This window comes from Solanum verrucosum, unplaced genomic scaffold (assembly GCF_900185275.1).
Source record: "Solanum verrucosum unplaced genomic scaffold, falcon-dt-bn FXZP01000011.1, whole genome shotgun sequence".
Lineage (NCBI taxonomy): Eukaryota > Viridiplantae > Streptophyta > Magnoliopsida > Solanales > Solanaceae > Solanum > Solanum verrucosum.
In genome coordinates this window covers 1,270,954-1,294,843 of record NW_026020058.1, presented here as the reverse complement: position 1 = coordinate 1,294,843, position 23,890 = coordinate 1,270,954, and the positions used below count along the sequence as shown (strand labels likewise).

The window sequence follows — 23,890 nt, the reverse complement described above, 5'->3', positions numbered from 1 at the left end:
TAAACAAAGAAAATAAGTAGGGATCTACACCAAATTTGCAGCAAGGTTGAATTAGCACACTCAATGAATATAAAATGCTCACACTAAACAAGGAAATAATCAATTCAAAGACTCACAATTACGGGAGTGAATGCAGCTTATATTAATGGGCAAATTTAAAACCAACTTGTACAAATGCAAGTTATAGCAGGTGCATACAAATCATAAGCAAATGCTAATTCAGTCAATATCAAACACTCAAATAAATTTATATGTAAAAAGAATAACCAAAATCACAACAATTCATGCTTAAAATAAAATTGACAACTATTATTGATTTTTTTTAGTATATATCTTCATAAATCATATCCCAATTCACGCTAATCGATAGAAGACAGATAATAATTAAACAAAGACAAACCTGGATGGATCTGTCTAGATCCGTCTTAGTGCGAAATTTCAGAAACTCGAGGCTCGCCGGAGAACAGAGGAGAGGAGGCGTCTAGTAGCTTGCCGGAGCTTCTCTTGTCGTCGATGGTCGCTGCCTCGGAGTTCAATGTTCGCTGGTGGCTTCGCCTGCCTTGTTCTCGCTAATGGGGTTCTCCGGTATGAGGCACTGGTGGCGTTGTTGACGTTGTTGTTTGGCGCTCGCTGGCCGGAGAAGAGAGGAGGCAGAGGCAACACTCGTTGCTCGCTTGGTTGTTGTTGTCGTTAGCTGGAGAGATGAGAGGGAAGCAATGATGGGCCTCGCCGGGGCTGCTGGTCGCAGCTGCTGCTCCTCACCAGAAAAGAGAGAAGGGAGATGATAGGATGAGTGGCGACGGGAGAGAGAAGGCGAGAAAAGAGAGAGAGAAGACACCGGAGATGGCACTTCTCGTCGGAAGACGGAGAGGAGAGATAGGGGAGGAGCGGCGCTGATTTTGGAGAAGAGAGGAATGGAAAAAAAGAATTTAGGGTTAGGAGCTTTTTTTAGGTTAAAATAGGAAGGTAGAGGAATCAAATCTTGACCATCGATTTAAATGAATGGATGCACACGATTTAAACTTAGATGATATGATTTGATTGGACAGATAAGATTAAAATAAATGGGTCTGAATTTGGAATAAGAATAGGCTAAAATTGAAATCAACAAAGGCTATAATTGAAATGAGAATTTGAATTGAAGTGGCTAGAATTGAAATGAATTAGAATAGAATAGGCTAAAAATTAAATAATTAAGAGGAAATTTAAGGAAATGCTATCCAATTAAAATACCATATATATTAAAATATTTTTTATACAATATTTTAAAACATTTGAGTAAAATAATTACTTCGAGTTTATATATTGATAAAAAATAATTTAAGAGAATAATTTAATAATGTTTACAATAATTTTTGTAAAGCATGCATACTAAAATTATAATTTTTTTAGACAAAATCGACTAAATTTTAAACTCAGAATATATTTTAAAATACGTATTTAATCGAATAGCATTCCCAAAGAGGGTTAGAGGTCGGTAAAAATTGGATGTCAATAGTTGCCCCTTGGTTGCTTGAGAATGAAGAATGAATTGTCGGGCAACCAACGTTGACTTAGTAGCCGATTTTGTCCGACCGACGAGAGATGTCAGTGGGATCAATTGAAACTAAATAGAGTTGGAGAAGGGTACGATCGAGACTTTGGTATTAAGCCACCTACATATCTCTGGTTATACGAGAATCAGGTCGTGTGTAGTTCTAGATTCAGGAGCAAACGAAACTCTTAAAAATTGAAAGAGCGGTACGGTATTCGAACGAGAACGATATTGGCTTGAATGTATAGATTAGAGTAGCGAGAAGAGCAGGACAAAGCGATTTCCAACTTAAGAGCGAAGAATTCGATGAGAAGCGGTAATATGAGTAGTCAAGGGTGAAATAAAAAATTGTAATACGAGTAGCAAAGAATTTGATAAGGCATTTGTTGCGATAGATATGAGCGTCATAATCGTAGCCGAGAGGTGAAAATGTCTTATCCGCAAAATGTTAGTGTCTGCAAATTTGTAGCTTGTAATATGATTAGAGCAAATATTTCAAACAAATGGTAAAAGTAAACATGATGCAATTTCCCATATCAACCATGATGTTTGCCTTGGGACTATGAAAATGATGTCTTAGGCTATGATGTTTAGGGCCATAATACGCAAAATTTATATCCTCAAGTCATGAAAATGTTGTATGCGGGCCATGAAAAACTGATGTCTTTAGACTATGACACCTTTGGATCATGATAAACAGAAATTAAATCCTTAAGCCATGATATGATGTCTGCAGGCCATGAAAGATGATGTCTTTAGACCATGACGCCTTACAAACATAAGTAATGAGTAAGAGAGCGTATCTGTAATTCGGGCATCTATTGATACTTGTGACTTGACTTGAATTTATTCGGGCACATGCAATTCTCGGGTACAATGCAATCTCGAGCACATGCAATAATGCAATTCTCAGGCACAATGCATTCTTCGGGCACATGGAATCTTTAGGAACAATGCAATCTCAGGCACATGTAATTCGGGCACAATGCAATTTTGGGCACATGCAATAATGCAATTCTCGGGAATAATGCAATCTTCGGGCACATGCAATCTTCGAGCCCAATGCAATCTCGGGCACATGCAATTAGGGTACAATTCAATCTCGGGCACATGTAATTCGGGAACAATGCAATCTCGGGCACATGTAATAATGCAATTCTCAAGCACAATGCAATCTTTGGGCACATGCAATCTTCGGGCACATCCAAAAATGCAATTCTCAAGCACAATGCAATCTTCGAGCACAATGCAATCTTCGGGCACAATGCAATCTTTGAGCACATACAATCTTCTGGCACAATGCAATCTGGGGCACATGCAACTTGGGCACAATGCAATCTCGGGGCACATGCAATCTTTTGGCACAATGCAATATTGGGCACATCTAATCTTCGGGCACAAATGCAATCTCGGGCACATGCAATCTTCGGGCACAAATGTAATCTTCAAACACATGCAATCTTGGGCACAATGCAGTTCTCGGGCATAATATAGTTGTCGGGCTCATGTGATAATTGTTTGAGGGGCATAGACCTTCGCCTTTTGGAAGGATTGAGTGTCATTTGTTGACATATTTCAAATTCAAAATATTGTAACTTTGACCCTTCGTCCTATTGTAAGGAGTGGGTGCAGTTGAAATGTTGATTTGTCGGGCTTGATATGGAGTAGTTTGATCCTTTTGTCTGATTGGAAGGATAGGGTACCATTGATTGGCGATTGTCAGGCTCAAAATAACTTGGTCCTTCATCCTGTTAGAAGGATAGTATGCTATTTGACTGGAGATTTGTTGAGCTTAATTGCGGTCAGGCGATGTTGAAGTTGTTTTTTGTATCTGTACCAGTTTTTCCTATATTCAAAAATAAATGTGAGTTTAAAAATAGGGGTGGTTGATCTGCTCTGACCGGTGTGCTCCCTTTGACAAATCTTTGAAGGAAGTTTTGAGCTTCTCTCAAAAATTCTGCCCCAGTATCGAGATTCGCAATAAGAATGCTTTGATGGAATTTTTGAGATCCTCTCAAAAATCATGCCCCAGTTACACAATGAAATGGGGAGAAATGAAAATTTTATTAAGAAAAAGACCAAACTCCATAGGAGCGCCTACGTATACCCTCTTAAATGAGAATTAGGTCTGACGTAGTTCCAAATACAGAGTAAAAGAGCATGAAAAAAACTCAGATGTAATACCTCTTCACAACATCTGAGTTGATAGGTTTGGGCCAAACTTCTTTATCCATTTCTACAAGTATGAGGGCTCTGCCTGTCAATACCCGAGAGACTATGTATGAACCTTGCCAGTTTGGTGAGAATTTACCCTTTGCTTCATCTTGATTTGGGAAAATCTGCTTCAAAACTAGTTGCCCAGGTGAGAAGTGTCTGGGTCTAACCTTCTTGTTGAAAGCTATGGCCATTCTATTTTGATAGTGTTGACCATGACAAATGGCGTTAATTCTTCTTCCATCTATTAATGCTAGATTCTCCACCCGAACTTGTATCCACTTAGCATCACTCAGCTCTGCTTCCTGAATAATCCTTAGAGATGGTATCTCTACTTCAGCAGGTATCACAGCTTCATTACCATATACCAGAAAATAAGGCGTAGCCCCAGTAGAAGTTTTGATGGTGGTAAGATATCCCAGCAATGCAAATGGTAGCTTTACATGCCAGTGTCTATGATTGTCGATCATCTTGTGCAATATCCTTTTGATGCTCTTGTTTGCAGCCTCAACCACTCAATTTTTTTGTGGTCTGTATGCTGTAGAATTTTGATGATTGATCTTGAACTTCTCACACAATGATCTCATCAAATCACTATTTAGGTTGGTTTCGTTATCAGTGATGATTGACTCAGGAATCCCGAACCTACTGATAATATTATTTTTGACAAAGTCATCCACAACTTTCTTTGTTACCGATTTGTGAGAGGTGGCTTCGACCCATTTGGTGAAGTAGTCATTTGCAACAAGAATGAATATGTGTCAATTGGATACTGCTGGCTCGATTGGACCAATGGCGTTCATGCCCCAAGCTGCAAAGGGCCAAGGTGAACTAGTAACATGGAGTTCGTTGGGAGGAACTTGGATCATATCTACATGAGTCTGACATTGGTGACATTTTTTAACATAGCGAATAAAGTTTGTCTCCATAGTTAGCCAGAAATATCCCGATCTCAGGATCTTCTTTGCCAATGTAAAACCGTTCATGTGAGGACCACATCTGCTTGCATGTATCTCTTCAATCAACCTGTTGGCTTCTCCAGCTTCGACGCACCTTAGCAACCCCAAGTCGGGAGTCCTCCTATAAAGGATTTCTCCACTTAGGAAGAATTAATTCGCTAACCTCCGAATTGTGTGCTTTTGTACACTTGTTGCATATTCTGTATACTCATCGTTCTTCAAATATTCTCGTATGTCATTGTACCAAGGCTTTCCATCAGGCTCTTCCTCAACATGAAAATAGTATATTGGTTGCTCATATATGTGGATGTAGATAGGATCGATGTAATTATGATCAGGATGTTGAATCATTGAAGACAGAGTGGCTAAGGCATCTGCAAATTCATTTTGGATCCTTGGTAGATGTTTGAATTCGGCCTTGATGAACCTTTTGCACAACCTATGCACGCACTCCAAGTATGGTAACAACTTCCGATTCTTGGTAGCCCATTCACCTCGAACGTGATGAATCAATAGGTCTGAATATCCTATTATCAGCATTTCCTGGACATCCAAGTCGATTGCATGTCAGAGCCCTAATATGCAAGCTTCATATTCAACCATATTGTTTGAGCAAAGGAACCTGCATTTGGCTGATACTGGATAATGTTGCCCGGTTAGTAAGATTAAAACAGCTCCGATGCCAGATCCATTCAAGTACTTAGCTCCATTAAAAAACATCCTCCAACCATCATATTCTTCATAAATGTCCTCCCCCACGAAAGCTACTTCCTCATCTGGGAAAGTAAGTCTTCAATGGCCTATAATCGTCATCTATAGGGTTTTCCGCCATATGATCTGCTAATGCCTATGCCTTCACTGCTTTTTGGGTAACATACACTATGTCAAACTCGCTTAATAGTATCTGCCATTTAGCCAGTTTACCTGTAGGCATGGGCTTTTGAAAGATATACTTCAGAGGATCCATTCTTGAAATGAGATAAGTAGTGTGTGAGGATAGGTAGTGTCGCAGCTTCTAGGCGACCCAAGTTAAAGAACAACAGGTATGCTCCAATAGAGAGTATCAAGCTTCATATGATGTAAACTTCTTGCTCATGTAATATATCCCCTGCTCCTTCTTACATGTTTCATCATGTTGCCCCAAAATGCAACTGAAACGATTATCCAATACTGATATGTATAACAACAATGGCCTACCAGACTCTGGTGGGACCAACACAGGAGGATTGGATAGATAATCTTTGATCTTATCAAATGCTTGTTGACATTCGTTTGTCAATTTCACTGCAGCATCCTTCTTCAACAGCTTGAAGATAAGCTCACAAATGACAGTAGACTGGGCTATGAAACGACTGATGTAATTGAGTCGTCCCAAGAAACTCATTACCTCCTTCTTACTCTTAGGCAGAAGTAGATCACGAATGACTTTGATTTTCGATGGATCCAATTCTATACCCCAACTGCTAACAATGAAACCTAGAAGCTTTCCAGGAGGAACCCCAAAGACACACTTTGCGGGATTCAACTTCAAGTTATATTTGCGTAGTCTGGCAAAGAACTTTCGCAAATCATCCAGATGATTTGAACCCTTCTTTGATTTGATGATGACATCATCCACATAAATTTCAATTTCCTTGTGGATCATGTCATGAAACAGGGTGGTCATTGCCCTCATGTATGTAGCCCCAGCATTTTTTAACCAGAAAGGTATTACCTCGCAGTTGTAGACACCCCACGGTGTGATGAAAGCAGTCTTCTCAGCATCGTCCTTGTGCATATCAATTTGATGATAGCCGGAAAAACAATCCACGAATGATTGTGTTTCATGCTTAGCACAGTTGTCAATCAGGATGTGTATACTGGGCAATGGAAAATTATCCTTGCGACTAGCTTTGTTGAGATCCCGATAATCCACAAAAACTCTAACCTTTCCGCCTTTATTAGGCACTGGAACAACATTTGCAAGCCAGGTTGGGTACTCCATCACTTGAAGGATTCCAGCATCTAATTGCTTTGATATTTCTTCTTTGATTTTCAAACTCAACTCAGGCTTGTAATTTCTCAGTTTCTGCTTCACAGGAGGACAGGATGGATCAGTACGCAACCGATGAGCTACTATTGAAGTGCTTAGCCCTGTCATGTCTGCATAGGACCAGGCAAAGATATCCTCGGTGTACTCCTTCTTGTCATCTTCCGTCATATGAATGCTTACTCGGGTCTCTTGTGTTACCCCTAAATTTTCCAGATTTACGACCTCTGTTTCTACTAAATTCGAATTGGGCGTCTCCTCGAATTCCTCAACCTCTCTGATTAACTCTTTGGGGACTTCACTTTCCTTGACCTCTTCTACATCATTAATGTTAAGATGTACAGTCTCATTATATGCCATAATCTCAGATTCAACATTTTTATAACAGATTTTGCTGGAAGAAAGAATAATGCACAAATAAATATAAGATATTAAATAGATGGGAAAAGAACTTTATTTATTAAAACTCAAGAGTTTCATAATACTAGCATTTGAAAACAATAACAGAGAATTGGAATTTAAAACTGTTTATTGAAAACTTTTAAAATTGATAGAAAACTTCTTCCAAAGCTACCCATATGCCCGACGAGGTCTGGATGGAGTTGAGGTCCAAATGCTGATGTTGATCTTTGCTTCACTGCTTCCTCTAGGGTCCCATTTCTCCTCCTCGTTAATCACGACATTGCAAACTTTCCCTTCCTCCTTGGTCAGAGACAAACATGTCTTCTAGAAGCTCATCAATGATGCCACCCATGAAACCTGCTAATCGAAATGATTGGTACAACGGTGGTATGGGTTTCTTCAATGGATAGTAGTACACATCTCTAGGTGGTTGCCAATCAAGTCTTTAACGAATGTTTTAACTTTGTTTTAAGACTTAAGTTTCAAGTTGATCAAAGAGTAAAGAGTTAAGTTCATTTCTCAAAAAGCTATAAGGGAACTAAGTATTCCCAAAGAGTTTATAAATGTTTTCACATTTGAGCAAGAAAAAGGAACATCGATTCCAAGAGAGCTTTTAAGCTAAGTTTTGAGTAATTATCACAAACCAAAGAAACAAGTTTGTTTTTAAAAATATATGAGCTAAGTACATTTTGGGAGTAGTATTGAGCACCGATATGGGGATGCGAGTTCATATTAACTCAAGTCTCCATAAACCATGTAGCCATCATGGGTAGTAAATGATCATACTTTTTAGATGATTCCTTAAGATGCTTTTAGCATAAGCTAGTGGATCCACTAAGTTAAGCGTTCTATATGATGGCAAAGTATAGGACAGTTTTGGCAGCGTGGGAAAGACGAGGTATCACCACTTAGGCTCATAGTGGTGGTTTCCGATTAAAGAAACTACCACACAAACTATATTACTTTATTATATGAGTAAAGTTGAGTTTGTTAATGCATTTTCTTTAACAAACTAAATTTCTTTTATTGTTTTACAAAGCTTTTCATATATTGCATGTGTTTCATTGCTTTATTTTGAGTTAAGTATTCATGAGTTGAGAAGAGCCAAAGTAAGTGTTTTTTTCAAATTTCCTTTCAAGCTTAAGTTGTGTTTAGCTTTCCAACTCACATACTCGTACATTCAATGTACTGATGCCAGTTGGCCTACATCATCTTATGATGCAGACACAGGTCACTAGGATCGGCATCTAGCGCATTGTTGATCCAGTGAGCACTCCAGAGTCAGTCGATGAACCTCTTTGCATTTCGGAGGACTCCTTTTATTGCTTTCAGTTACTTTGTTAGTTCATTAGGATGTCGTGGGGTTTGTCTCGACATACATCTCAGTTGTTTTAGAGGCTTCATAGATAGTTAGTAGTTCAGTTGTCTTTACTTTATCATTCAAATGTTGTTTAAAGACTTCAGTTGCCGTTTTGGCTAAGTGTTATATCTCTTTAAGGTTATGTTTTGAGATTATCTTGTTAAGTTAAGTCTTCCACTGAGTTACGTAATCCAGGACAAGGGTTCGCTTGGGGCCAGCAATGGTTCTCGAGTGCCAGCCACGTCTGGGGTATAGGCTCGGGGTGTGACAAACTTGGTATCAGAGCACAGAGTTCAAGAGTCCTAGGGGGTTTGTGAAGCCATGTCTGTAGAGTCCTAGTTATCGGTGTGAAGCGCGTCACATCTATAATTAGGAGGCTTCAACACTTAGGAAAATTATCTTACTTCTTTCACACTCTTTTCATGCGTTAGAGTTTGATCTATAAAAAGTTTCCTTCTAACTCGTTCTTGCGCATGTTTCAGATAATCATGCCTCCACGGAGAGCTATCAGAGGTCGTCCTGCTAGGCGTAATATTGAGGAGTAAGAGTTACCAAATGCACCTGAAGTGCAATCTCAAGGGGAAGTCACTAATGTTGAATTCAAAGAAGTAGTTAGGATGTTGAGTCAAGCTGTGACTAACCAGGTTGGGAAGCAAAGAGGAGCTCGACAAGAAAGGGCTAACACTTCAAGGATTCGTGAGTTCTTGAGGATGAATCCTACAAGCTTCACTGGTTCGAGCACTATTGAGGATTCAGAGAACTTTATTGAGGAGCTGAAGAAGGTATTTGATGTTATGTATGTGGCAGATACTGAGCGAGTTGAACTAGCTGCATATCAATTGAAGAATGTTGCTAGGATTTGGTTCGACTAGTGGAAAGGGGGTGGAGCTGAGGATGCACCACCTACGAGTTGGACAGGTTTTGAGGAAGCTTTCTTGAGGCGTTTGTTTCCCTGAGAATTCAAAGAGGCCAAGGTAAGTGAGTTCCTCACACTTAAGCAGGATTCTCTAAGTGATCATGAGTATGGGTTGAAGTTTGCCCAACTATCACGTTATGCTTCGGAGATGGTTGCGGACATGAGGAGTAGAATGAGCTTGTTTGTTGTTGGGCTGTCTCATCTATCGAGTAAGGAAGGTAGGGCTACAATGCTTATCGGGGATATAGGCATATCAAGGTTGATGGTATATGTGTAGCAGGTTGAGGAAGAGAAGCTGAGGGACAGGGAAGAGTTTAGAAATAAGAAAGTTAAGATAGGAAATGAGTCCGGGTAGCAGAAAGGTAATGTGAACCGTTCGTCCTTTCAGCAAATGCAAAAAGGACCTGCTCCATCATCTGCTAGTACACCTACACCCAGAAACAAAGGTGAGCATAATGGTTAGAATTCGCAGAACTTCAGAGCGAGACCTGTACGGTCTCAAGGTAGTGTGGCGCAAGGAGGTAACTGAGATCCTGCATGTTCTAAGTGTGGTAGGATCCATCCAGGTAAGTGTCGTGATGGCCAGACAGGTTGTTTCAAGTGTGGGCAAGAGTGTCACTTCATGAAAGAGTGTCCTAAGAACAGGCAAGGTAGTGGAAATCAGGGCAATAGGGCCCAATCTTCATCAGTTGCTCCACCAGATAGGGCCGCACCTAGAGGAGCTACTTCTGGTACCGACGGAGCAATAAACCGTCTTTATGCGATCACTAGTCACCAAGAGCAAGAGAACTCTCCAGATGTTGTCACTGGTATGATCAAAGTCTTTGCTTTGATGTTTATGCTTTGCTAGACCCAGGAGCAAGTTTATCTTTTGTAACCCCTTATGTTGCAAATAAGTTTGATGTTCTTCTTGAGAAACTTTGTGAACCCTTTTGTGTTTCTACACCTGTTGGGGAGTCTATTATAGCTGAGCGAGTTTATCGTGATTGTGTCATTTCCATCAATCACAAAGATACCATGGCTGATTTAATTGAGCTATACATAGTAGATTTTGTTGTCATTCTTGGTATGGATTGGCTTCATGCCTGTTATGCCTCCATTGATTGTAGAACTCGAGTTGTCAAGTTTCAGATTCCTAATGAGCCAGTCTTAGAGTGGAAAAGTAGTTCAACAGTGCCTAAGGGTCGTTTCATTTCGTACCTTAAGGCAAGGAAGTAAGTTTCTAAGGGTTGTATCTATCACTTAGTCCGAGTTAATGACTCTAATGTTGAGATACCTCCCATTCAGTCAGTTCTAGTAGTAAAAGAGTTTCCAAAAGTCTTTCCAAATGATCTACCCGGAGTCCCTCCTGAGAGAGAGATAGACCTTCTTCCAGATACTCGTCCTATATCTATTCCACCATATAGAATGGCACCAGCAGAGTTGAAAGAGCTTAAAGAGCAATTGAAAGATCTCCTAGATAAGGGTTTTATTCGACCAAGTGTCTCACCTCGGGGTGCTCCAATCTTGTTTATGAGAAAGAAAGATGGTTCCCTTAGGATGTGTATAGATTACTGCCAATTGAACAAGGTTACCATCAAGAACAAGTATCCTCTCCCAAGGATTGATGATCTTTTTTATCAGCTTCAGGGTGCTTCTTGTTTTTCAAAGATAGACCTCAGATCAGGTTACCATCAGTTGAGTGTAAGGGAAAGTGATATTCCAAAGACAGCATTCAGAACCCGTTATGGTCACTATGAGTTTCTGGTCATTCTGGTCATGTCCTTTGGTTTGACCAATGCGCTTGCAGCATTCATGGACCTTATGAATAGAGTATTCAAACATTATTTAGATATGTTTGTCATCATCTTCATTGATGAAATACTAATCTATTCAAGGAATGAAGAAGATCATGTTAGTCACCTTAAAATAGTTCTTCAGACTTTGAAAGATAAGGAGTTATATGCTAATTTCTCTAAATGTGAGTTTTGTCTTGTATCTGTGGCATTCTTAGGTCACATTGTGTCTGGAGAGGGAATTAAAGTTGATACTCAGAAAATTGAGGCAGTACAGAATTGGACTAGACCCTCATCTCCAACAGATATTAGGAGTTTCATGGGCTTGGCTGGATATTATAGAAGGTTCGTAGAGGGGTTCTCATTTATTTCATCCTCTTTGACCAAGTTAACTCAGAAAACAGTGAAGTTTCAATGGTCTGAAGCTTGTGAGAAAAGCTTTCAGGACCAGTTTTGACCTTACCAGAAGGTACGCAAGGCTTTGTTGTCTATTGTGATGCGTCTAGAGTTGGTTTGGGTTGCGTGTTAATGCAGAATGGCAAAGTCATAGATTATGCCTCCACACAGTTGAAAGTTCATGAGAAGAATTACCCAATCCATGACTTAGAGTTGGCAGCCTTAGTATTTGCTTTGAAGATATGGCGTCATTATTTGTATGGTGTTCATGTTGATGTATTCACTGATCACAAGAGTCTTCAATATGTGTTCACTTAGAAAGAGCTTAATCTCAGATAAAGGAGGTGGTTAGAATTACTCAAGGATTATGACATGAGTATTCTTTACCACCGAGGTAAAGCTAATGTTGTTGTTGATGCTCTAAGCAGGTTGTCTATGGGTAGTACTGCCCATGTTAAGGAGGAAAAGAGAGAGTTAGCGAAAGATGTGCATAGACTTGCACGCTTAGGAGTCCGACTAATGGATTCCACATAAGGAGGAATAGTGGTGATGAATGGGGCTGAATCTTCATTAGTGTCAGAAGTGAAAGAAAAGCAAGACCAAGATCCCAGTTTGCTTGAATTAAAGGCAAATGTTCATAACCAAAAAGTATTAGCTTTTGAACAAGGGGGATATAGCTTACTGAGATATCAAGGTAGATTGTGTGTACCAATGGTGGATGGACTCCAAGAGAGGATCATGAAGGAGGCTCATAGCTCCAGATACTCTATTCATTTGGGCTCCACAAAGATGTATTATGATTTGAGAGAGGTGTATTGGTGGAATAGTATAAAGAAGGGCATTGCAGAGTTTGTTGCTAAGTGTCCAAATTGCCAACAAGTTAAAGTAGAGCACCAAAGGCCCGGTGGTTTGGCCCAGAATATAAAACTTCCGGAATGGAAGTGGGAAATGATTAATATGGACTTCATCACAGGTTTACCGAGGTCTCACAGGTAGCATGATTCTATTTGGATGATTGTCGACAGAATGACAAAATCATCCCACTTTTTGCCGATAAAGACTACTCATTCGGCAGAAAACTATGCTAAGTTGTATCTTCAAGAGGTGGTAAGATTTTATGGGGTTACAATCTCCATTATTTCAGACAAAGGTGCGCAATTTACTGCACAGTTTTGGAAGTCATTTCAGAAAGGCTTGGGTTCGAAGGTGAACTTGAGTACTGTTTTTCATCCTCAAACATATGGTCAAGCAGAGCGCACTATTCAGACCTTGTAGGATATGTTGAAGGGTTGTGTGATTTATTTCAAGGGTAATTGGGATGATCACCTACCTCTTATTGAGTTTGCTTACAACAATAGTTGCCACTCTAGCATCCAAATGGCTTCATATGAAGCTCTTTATTGGAGAAGGTGCAGATCTCCGATTGGATGGTTTAAAGTTGGTGAAGCTGGGTTGATAGGACCAGATTTAGTTCATCAAGCTATGGAGAAGGTGAAAGTGATTCAAGAGAGGTTGAAAATGGCGCAGAGTCGTCAGAAATCCTACATTGATGTTAAGTGAAGAGAGTTAGAGTTTGAAGTTGATGATTGGGTATACTTAAAAGTTTCACCCATGAAGGGTGTGATGTGGTTTGGTAAGAAGGGGAAACTTAGTCCCCGGTATGTTGGTCCTTATAGAATTTCCAAGAGGATTGGCAAGGTAGCTTATGAGTTGGAGCTACCGCAAGAGTTAGCAACGGTTCATCTGGTATTTCACGTTTCCATGTTGAAGAAGTGCATGGGCGATCCTTCATTGATCATACCAACTGAAGATATTGGGATCAAGGACAGCTTATCGTATGAGGAGATTCCTGTTCAAATTCTAGATCGCCAAGTTCGCAAGTTGAAGACTAAGGAAGTAACATCAGTCAAAGTCCTTTGGAGGAACCAATTTGTTGAGGAAGCTACTTGGGAAGCTGAAGAGGATATGAAGAAAAGATATCCACATCTCTTTGAGTCCGGAGAAAATTCAGAGCAAGGTACTAATTCTCTTCTTAGTACTCTTTAACTTATGAGTGAGCATGTTGTTTGTTTGCAATTGCTTGTTGGGTGTTTGAACTTGATGTTACACCCTTAGCCTAGTAAGAGTAATCTCATTCGAGGATGAATGTTCCCAAGGGGGAGATATTGTAACATCTCGCAATATGAAATAACTAGGAAGAAGCTAATAATTGGAAATAGTCATTTTTTGGAAAGAATGAAAATCTGGAAATTTGTTTAAGTTAGGAAAAGTTGAGTTTTTGGTCAAATTCAAATGAACATAAATCCTAGCTCAGGATGAGTTAGGTGTACTTACAGATATGGTTGTAAATATCTTGGAATGATCTTTCCAACGCCATCGAGTTTGCGTGATTTCGAGTTCGTATGAGTAAGTTATGCCCTTTGGAAATTAGGTTGTTGGATTAAGGAAAGTCTAATCCGGATTTCGAAAGTGTAATTTAGTCTTTTCCTTACCTAATTATTCTAATTCGTTTTTAGGAATTTAATTGGGGTAAATTCATTTTTAGTCAGTTTTAGAAAAGTGAATTTCACGCTAGGGCTTGGAGAAAAGAGGAGAAAGGAGAAGAACGTTCAAGATTCGTCGATCTCGTCAAGGATAGCTTGTGGATTTCGTCGGGGGTGAAACCTAAAAAGGTATGTGAGATCACATAGCGTTGGGTTAGTTCACCCACGCGACAAACATGATTCAATTCAGCAAGGTTATATTGATTTGAAAGTAAATCCTTTGAGTTCTTGATGAAATTCGTTTGAATTCTTGTGGGTTGTGTTGTTGATGTTTGCTTGATGTTTAATACATGTTTTCAGGTGTAATTTCAAGTTGAATCTGGTATATATTGAGTATATAATCGATTCTAAGTGTTTGGGGAAAGAACTAAGTTGATTGGGAGGGTTTAGAGTTGAAAAACGAAGAAGAAAAGTCGGGGAACACCAGGGGAGGGTCTTGGCGCGTCGCGCATCTCAGAGCCCCAAAAAGGGGTCTCTAAATGTTGAGCTCTGGGGCACCACACCAGCCAGATTTCCCCAGCTTGGTCTTTGAATCTCAAGGGCTGGCGCCCCGCACCTCTCAGAGCGCCAGGGACGCCAATTCTTCCCATTCTTCCCCCATCTTTTCATACTAGTTCCTTAGCAATGTACCTATGTTTTCTAGTTGATTCCAACACTCTAAGGTACATCTAAGTATCATGAAATCATCCATAAGCATGAGATCATGAACCTTGAATCCATAATTTAATTGAAGGATCAAAGTCAAGAGAAGTTAAGAGTCAAGTCTAGAAGTTAAGAAGCAAGTCAAAGCAAAGTTTAATAAGTTTTCAAAAGTCTTTAACGAATGTTTTAACTTTGTTTTAATACTTAAGTTTCAAGTTAAGCAAAGAGTAAAGAGTTGAGTTCATTTCTCAAAAACTTGTAAGGGAATTAAGTATTCCCAAAGATTTTATAAATGTTTTCACATTTGAGCAAGAAAAGGGAACATCGATTCCAAGAGAGCTTTTAAGCTAAGTTTTGAGTAATTATATCAAACCAAAGAAAGAAGATTGTTTTTAAAACATATGAGCTAAGTACATTTTGGGAGTAGTATTGAGCACCGATATGGGGATACGAGTTCATATTAACTCAAGTTTCCATAAACCATTTAGTCATCATGGGTAATAAAGGATCATACTTTTTAGAAGACTCCTTAAGATGCTTTTAGCATAAGTTGGTGGATCCACTAAGTTAAGCGTTCTATATGATGGCAAAGTATAGGATAGTTCTGGCAGTGTGGGCAAGACGTTGTATCACCACTTAGGCTCATAGTGGTGGTTGTTGGTTAGAGAAACTACCACAGAAACTATATTACTTTATTATATGAGTAAAGTTGAGTTTGTTATTGCATTTTCTTTAACAAACTAAGTTGCTTTTACTGTTTTACAAAGCTTTTCATTTATTGCATGTGTTTCATTGCTTTATTTTGATATAAGTATTCATGAGTTGAGAAGAGTCATGGTAAGTGTTTCTTTCAAATTTCCTTTCAAGCTTAAGTTGTGTTTAGCATTCCAACTTGCATACTCGTACATTCAATGTACTGATGCTAGTTTGCATGCATCGTCTTATGATGCAGACACATGTAACTAGGATCGGCATCACGCCAACTGGATCTTTAGCGACCTGATTTTCCTTCATCGAATAGATCGGCGACACGCCAACTGGATCTGTTGCTCGCCGAAATTAACATGAGTTTAGCTCCGGCATTCTGTAACTTTGGGAGGTATCATAGCTATTTGGCGAACTGCCGAATGCTCTTTTCTATCGCCAACGTGATCATCTATTCCATGGCTTGGCACAATAGAACATTTAGGCGAGACCATGTCCATTTGGCGACTCGCCCAATGGTTTGGGCGATCTTCAAGCCTTCTCTTATTCATTCTTTCAGCTGCCTTGTTCCTTTTTGCTCCATATTGTCCATGCTTAGTCACTAAGTTCAAATGTCTGAAATTCAAGTATTTACATCAGTTATTGAGACAAAATGCACATTTAAGGACACTGATTCTATTAAAATCAAGCCCTAAATGAGTCCAAATTATGGACTCATCAACACCCCAAACTTAAACTTTTGAGTGTCCTCAAGTAAAACTCAAGTTTGGCAGTTCAAAAAGGATGCCTCAAACAGTGCTACACAAGACTCAACCATGAATACACACAAAAAGATTCAACTTACTTATGCAAGGAACAAATCTGCACTCAAAGTTTCAAGTTGTGACTCACCAATATCAAAGAATCCCAAGCTCACAATACTTGCTTCAAATCCAAGTTCAAGCTCAACTAAAGTGTTCAAATGCCCTCACACAAAGAATGATTCCATATTCACACAATGGTTCACAATTTAAAGCTTCGAAATCAAATGCAACGCTCACACTCACAAAGATGAACACAATACATTATTTCACCCATAGGTTTGTCTGTATTTTCCAATCGATACTTGGTTCAGCTCACTCAAGATCACAAAGGTATTTTCAAGGCTTGTAATGGTGCTAAGTGCAAAGGTATGGTTATTTAGGCTAAATGGCTATAGTCCTCATGAAATGTGGTGTGAACAACACTTCCCTTTCCTTTTCTTCATCATTTTCATTCGTGCTTACAAGTCATCTCATTATTCACTTTCCATGGATCAGTGAAAACCCTTTTTTTTCCAGAGGGGTTCCATTTTTCTTTTTATCAATACCATGGGTAGAAGGGATTTTCTTGCACTACTCCTTGATGTTTCTTCTCCTTTTACCACACACCTAAGTTGGTTATTCAAACAAACCACAAATCATGAGGATTATGGGTAATGGGTCAAGAAAGGTCATGTTTTTATCAAGCTTTTTCCAAGAAAAGGTTAAGGCTCAAAAGGTGTTCAAAAGAGGTTCACACACTCACAGAGTAGGCCACAAAAGAGGTATATGTCAAGTTGGTTCACACTCTTTAAAGTTGTCTAAGATCATTTCAAGAGTTCACATCCCTAAAACAACCGAACCAACGGGGCAAATTCTAGGTGTCATCATGCATGGTTCACGATAAGCTTATCACACAAGGCATTTACACTAAGTCAAACAAGACTCCACACTCTCGCTAGTGTGCAATGCTTAGCACAAGAGACTTGATTCGATAATTGGCTAGTCACAACGAGATGCAAAGAGTTCACATATTGTCTATGCAACTTCATTTGTCCTCATCGTAACCACACATTCATGCTTGTTCAATTATGAGCACTATTCAAGTCATCAGTATTGATCAAAACAGATACTCAAATTTGCAAAAGAAAAGCCTCTTTCAACCCAAGTATGGGGTTTGAAACAAGAAGGAGATTCGATGAGGTTCATAAGGAGGTTCGTTGAGGTTCATGAGTAGGCCTCCACACCCTCAACAAAAATAGTTCACATTGTCCTCAATGTGGTTAGAGAGCGGACAATTACCAAAATTTAACATGACATATGAATAATAAAAAGTATCAAGAAATGAAAGCAAATTAGTGTGTTAATAAGTAAAGCAGGGTAACGAGAAATCTTCACTAAATGCCCAGATGGCGATGGAGTGTAATGGTCGCGGAGTGGTTTGGCAATGCACCGAATGTTCTTCGGATCTCCCTTAGTTCCAGTATATTGCACTCCCAGAGAAGGCAGATTGGCAAAGATGTAGTGGATCGCCGAACACCTCGGTGATCCGCATAATGAACTGAAAGCATCGTTGGTCGATCCTTGAGGAACATTGTCCGCTTTGATTAGAAAGGGCGAGGAAAATCGGGTCACCTAAACACATCGGCGAGACAACAACTGGTGAAGGTATCCCGCTGAATGTTCCCGAGTCTCAGTCTCATTTTTTATATCCATAAGGCGAACCAAGTCGTGCTCACCGAAATAGTTCGGCGACTCGCCAAGAAGACTTTTGTCTCGCTCATGATCCCTACTCCTGTAAAATCAATACACACATTATTTAAAACACTAACACTTGGGTTTCCTCCCAAGAAGCGCCTTATTTAACGTCGTGGCACGACGTGGAAATGTTCTCAAGCATCTTCCAGGTACACCACCTCAATCAAAGAAATCTCTTGGCATTCTCCAAAGTATAATTTTAAGCGTTGCCCATTCACCTTAAATGCAGGTCCCTCTTGACCCTTAACTTCTATGGCACCATTGGTGAATACTCTTGTCACTCTAAATGGTCCTAACCATTTGGACATGAGCTTTCCTGGAAAGAGTCTAAGTCGAGAATTGTATAGTAACACCCAGTCTCCCACTCTAAACTCCCTCTTAAGAATTTTAGCATCATGTTATTTCTTTATCGTTTCCTTGTACAGGGATGAACTTTCATAAGCTCTGAATCTAAATTCATCCAATTCGTTTAACTTATAAACTCTCTCCCTCGAGGTCTTTGTCCAATCCAGATTTTAAGCTTTCAATTCCCATAACGCTTTGTGTTCCAACTCAACGGGTAGATGGCAAGATTTACCAAAAACTAGTTGATACGGGGACATCCCAATAGGAGTTTTGTATGTGGTGCGATACGCCCATAGTGCGTCATCTAACTTTCGAGACCAATCAGTCATATTTGCATTCACTGTCTTAGCCAAAATGCTTTTGATCTCCTGGTTTGACACTTCAACTTGACCACTTATTTGGGGATGATACAGTGTTGCTACTTTGTGTTTCACCCCATACTTACTCAATGCAGCTGAGAACCATTTATTGCAAAAGTGTGATCCTCCATCGCTAATAATGGCTCGCGGAGTCCCAAACCTTGCAAAAATGTAGCACTTCAAGAATTGAACAACACTTTTTCCTTCGTTGTTTGGATGAGCTACAACCTCTACCCATTTGAAAACATAATCCACAACCACCAAGATATATTTATAGCCAAATGAGCTCACAAATGGACCCATAAAATTGATTCCCCATACATCAAATAGTTCCACTTCCAAAATTGGTGTCAGAGGTAACTCGTGCCTTTTGGACACTCCACCTTGATTTTGACATTGCATGCACTTCTTGACAAACTCATGAGCATCTTTGTATAGAGACGGCTAGTATTACCCACTTTGCAGAACTTTAGTTGTTGTTCGTACACCACTGTGATGACCTCCAACCGGCGAAGCGTGACAAGCATGTAGGATCTCAATAGCTTCTTCTTCTGGAATACATCTTCTAATTATATGGTCAGCACATCTCTGAATAAATATTGTTCATCCCACAAATATTTCTTAGCATCGAACAAGAACCTCTTTTGTTGGTAGAAGTTCAGTTCGTCTGGCACTACTCCACACACCAAATAATTTGAAAAATCAGCATACCAAGGGGGTTGTGTGAGGGTTACCGCAAATACCTGTTCATCGGGAAAAATATCATTTATGTTGATCTCCAGGTCGTCATTCTCCCTGCCTTCCAATCTTGACAAGTGATCAGCCACCTGATTTTCACAACCTCTTATATCTTTGACCTCAAAGTTGAATTCTTGCAATAAAAGCACCCACCTTATCAATCTCGGTTTGGCGTCTTTCTTTGCCATTAGATAATGCAATGCAGCATGATCAGTGTGAATAATCGCTTTTGTTCTTAGCAAGTATGCGTGAAACTTCTCAAACGTATAAACCATTGCAAGTAACTCTTGTTCGGTAACTGTGTAGTTACATTGAGCACTATTTAAAGTTTTGCTTACATAGTAAATGGGATGAAAAAGTTTATTTCGTTTATGTCCCAACACTACACCTAATGCCATGCCACTTGCATCACACATTACTTCAAATGGCTCTGACCAATCAGGGCTAATGATGATTGGAGTAAAGATCAGTTTTTCTTTCAGGCATTTGAAAGCTACCATACAAGCATCATCAAAGTGGAATTTCACCACTTTTTCCAAAAGTTTGCATAGAGGAAGTGCAATCTTTGAGAAGTCTTTGATGAACCTCCTATAAAATCCGGCATGTCCCAAAAAACTCTGAACCCCTTTTACTGAAATCGGTGGCGGTAATTTCTTGATTACTTCCAACTTTTGCTTTGTCTACCTCCAGCCCATTTTGTGATACTTTATGACCAAGCACAATTCCTTCCTTAAGCATGAAATGACACTTTTCCCAATTTAGGACTAAATTGGTCTCAACACATCTTTGGAGAACTTGTCCTAAGTGCTCTAAGCATTCTGCAAATGTGTCACCCACAACTGAGAAATCATCCATAAATACTTCCATCGAGTCTTCCACCATGTCTGCAAAGATGGATAGCATGCAACGTTAGAACGTAGCCGGGGCATTACACAATCCGAATGGTATTCATTTGAAGGCAAAAGTACCATATGGGCAGGTAAAGGTCGAGCATTTGATCCATAAAGGGCATGGGGAAATGATCCTTTTCAGTACATAAATTCAGCTTTCGATAGTCCATGCAAACTCTCCAACCTATCACCGGTCGCATAGATACAAGCTCCCCCTTGTCATTAGGGACAACCATGACTCCTCCCTTTTTCGTTACACATTGCACCGGACTGACCCATTTGCTATCTGCAATAGGGTAGATCACTCATGCGTCCAACCACTTTATTATTTCCTTTTTCACCACTTCTTGCATTGGTGGGTTTAATCTTTGCTGATGTTCTACACTCGGTTTACAATCGCTATCAAGCTGAATTTTGTGAGTACATATGCCAGGAGGAATTCCCACTATATCAGCAATAGTCCAACCGATGCCATTTATATGCCTTTTCAGTACTTCAAGGAGCATTTTTACTTGCCAATCAAGCTAATCAGCTGAAATAATCACCGGCAATGTGTTATTTGCACCTAAGAAAGCATACCGGAGGTGAGAGGGTAGTACCTTCATCTCGAGATTTGGTGGTTCTTCGGTTGATAGTTTGGCGGGAGGGATCTCTTGGTTTTTTAAGTTGATGTCCAATTTAATTGGAGTCTTTGTAAATCCCTCCATGCTCGAAAATACGGCTACCACTTCATCATGGCCTTGAACCTCAAACTATTCATCGTTAGCTAAAACAACCTCAAGTGGTTCTTTGCTGCACATCAAATGGCTCACACTAGCCACTGCCTCATCAACCATATCATCAGTTGAAATTACATGGATGTCACTCGGGTGTTTCATTGATTTGTACATATCAAAGGTGACTTCATCTTCATTAACCCGAATTTTCAGCTCCCCACTCTCAACATCCACCAACACTCTCCCAGTTGCCAAGAATGGCCTCCCTAAGATAATAGGAATTTTGGCATCTATGTCACAGTCGAGTATGACAAAATCGGCCGGAAAAATGAATCGATCAACCTTAACCAAAATGTCATAAAGTATTCCCACCGGATGTTTGATCGATCTGTCAGCCATCAAGAGTCTCATAGTTGTAGCCTGCAGTTCACCCAACACGAGTTGTTTATAATAGCATAAGGCATTAGATTAATACTTGCTCCCAAATCGCATAAGGATTTTGCAAACATTAGCATGCTTATAGTACATGGGATAGTGAATGCTCCAGGATCATTTTTCTTTTCGATCAGCTTCTTCGTCACAATTGTACTACAACTGTGAGAGACTTTAATCGTCTCAAAATCCAAGCTTCTTTTTTTGGTGACTAACTCATTCATGAATTTGGCGTAACCCGGCATTTCCAACAATGCTTCAACTAGAGGGAGATTAATCGATAAGGTATTGAATACCGATAGAAACTTCTTAAACTTCTCATCCTGCATTCTTTTTCTTTAGGCATTGAGGAAATGGATGAGATATTTTAGGTAAAGGTTACTTGGCTTTTAGGCATGGCTTGTGCTTTTCCTCCTCACTTTGCGACTCCTTTGTAACATCTTGAGGAATGGTTATCTCTTCTTCCTCTATATCTTTGCCTTCATTCCGCGTGTGCTCTTCTTCGTTACCCATCACATCAGCTTTTACTTCTTTTTCGCTCCGAGTGACAACGGACAGTCCTTTATCTTCATCATCTGACACCATTTTTTGTTTCAATTGTATTGAAAGTAAACTCAATTGACCTTTAAGGACTTTGATTGCATCTACGTACGAGTTTACTTTATTGTTCAAGGATGAGAAGTCGATTTCATCCCTTTCGATAAATCATCCGAGCCTTCAACTTTATCAAGAATGCATGAAAGCAAATCATTCACGCGGGGACTACTTGCAGCTCTCCTTGATTTTGGGCTCTCACTTAGGTGGGTGTGGTTTTCTTCATATTCATCCTCTCTTCTCCAATACTCATTTTTCTCGAAAAAATCCTGGTGGCATCTCCTTTGCTCAACTTCCTTATGATGGTTCCAACCTTGATTTCCATCTCACTGTAAATAGCGTGGGTAGAAACCCTCCTCACTTCTTATGGAGTTCCAACCTTGATTCTCCCCAGGCTTTGAATAGCTTGAGGATGAACCCTCCTCAACTCTGAACACTCCATAAGTTCCCTTCATGTGTTCCTATAGAACTTCCATTTGGGTCAACATCTTCTTGATGTTTTTATCCCTCTCTTTCTCTTTGTCCATTTGCTCTTGTGTTAATTTAAAATGAAATGGAGAGACTTGATCGTCTTTGGTGTACCACGCTTGGTTTATTCTAGTAATGTCATCTAGAAGAAATGAGGCTACTTCAAACAATTGCAATATTATTCCTCCTCGTACCAACTGATCATCCACTCCTTTATTAACCGAATCGAGGTTCCAGTATAAATATAGAAGTAACATATCATTTGGCAACCCATAAGTTGGGCATTTAAGTAGGAGCTTCTTGAATCTCACCCATGTTTCATGGAGCGGTTCCCCCTCCCGTCGCTTGAAACCTTGAATTTCATCTCTAAGTTTCATCATCTTTGATGGAGGAAAGAATCTTGTGTTAAATGCTACAACTAACTCCTCCCATGATGTGATGGAATCGTTTGGTAACTCAGTTAACCACTTATTAGCTTCTCCATTTAAAGACAAAGGGAATAATCGCAGCCAAATTGACTCTTGCAACACACTTTGAATGAAAAAGGGTTGCACACCACTGTGAAGTTTCTCACATGCTTGTGTGGGTCTTCGTGATCTAGTCCTTCATATAGTCCTCTCATTTTGAGAAGGTGCAGAGTTGTGCTAGTGACTTCAAACATCGCATTCCCATCAGTTTGTGGGATACAAATTGCACCTATTCCACCCGATTGATTCGGGTTGTAGACACTATTAATGTCGTCTATACCGTCTCGATGACCTCCTTGATTGTCATTCATCTCTTCCTTACTCATGTCCACTTCTATGTGGTCCAGCCAACACTTACACAACGCAACCAAAACCAATTCAACTACAGACAACAAATTTGAGAGTGACAAACCTTCAAATAAAGAATTCTAAGTAACGCTACTCCCCAGCAGCGGCGCCATTTTGATAAATGCTATCAAAGATACTTCATCCAATACTAAGCATCAGCGATCATTTAATAGTAATATGACCCAACCAAGGATTAGGGTCGAGTCCCGATGGAGTAGTTTTTCCTTCAAATTTGAAAATGAAACTTTGACACAATTTCTTCAATGTTATACTTGTTATGCCTTCAAGGTTATGGTTATATTTAGCAAATTTTGATCCAACTTCACGAATAAACACGAATTGAACAAATACTAGAGTAGAACTTGGGGAATTGACCAGCCAATTGTCAAATTTTACTTTAGAGGGTGAATGTTGATACTAACAATAGGTTATTTTGTTGTGCGTAGGTCGGGCCATATATAAGATAACTTTATCTCGAACAATTACCTTTTCTATGATGAATTCTCTCTAACTTCATCACT

At 39.6% G+C, this 23,890-nt stretch overlaps 2 protein-coding genes across 2 annotated transcripts; both read right to left on the bottom strand.

Moving 5' to 3' along the window:
- Positions 1–3,705: 3,705 nt before the first annotated feature.
- On the bottom strand, positions 3,706–4,218 carry LOC125823237 (uncharacterized). Its single transcript, XM_049502637.1, has one exon. The coding sequence runs from the start codon at positions 4,216–4,218 to the stop codon at positions 3,706–3,708; it is 513 nt and encodes a 170-aa protein (XP_049358594.1).
- A 16,878-nt stretch (positions 4,219–21,096) lies between these two features.
- Positions 21,097–22,077, bottom strand: LOC125823236 (uncharacterized). Its single transcript, XM_049502636.1, has 3 exons — positions 21,875–22,077; positions 21,540–21,828; positions 21,097–21,480 (listed from the first exon to the last, which is right to left on the bottom strand). The coding sequence occupies exons 1-3, from the start codon at positions 22,075–22,077 to the stop codon at positions 21,097–21,099; spliced, it is 876 nt and encodes a 291-aa protein (XP_049358593.1).
- Between the last annotated feature and the right edge of the window lie 1,813 nt (positions 22,078–23,890).

Coding starts and splice junctions, on each gene's coding strand:
- LOC125823237 (XM_049502637.1), bottom strand. CDS start 4,218: ATGATCGACAATCATAGACACTGGCATGTAAAGCTACCATTTGCATTG.
- LOC125823236 (XM_049502636.1), bottom strand. CDS start 22,077: ATGGTGTCAGATGATGAAGATAAAGGACTGTCCGTTGTCACTCGGAGC. Junction 21,829..21,874: donor AAGCCATGCCTAAAAGCCAA/GTAACCTTTACC, acceptor CAATGCCTAAAG/AAAAAGAATGCAGGATGAGA. Junction 21,481..21,539: donor AATCCTTATGCGATTTGGGA/GCAAGTATTAAT, acceptor GGTGAACTGCAG/GCTACAACTATGAGACTCTT.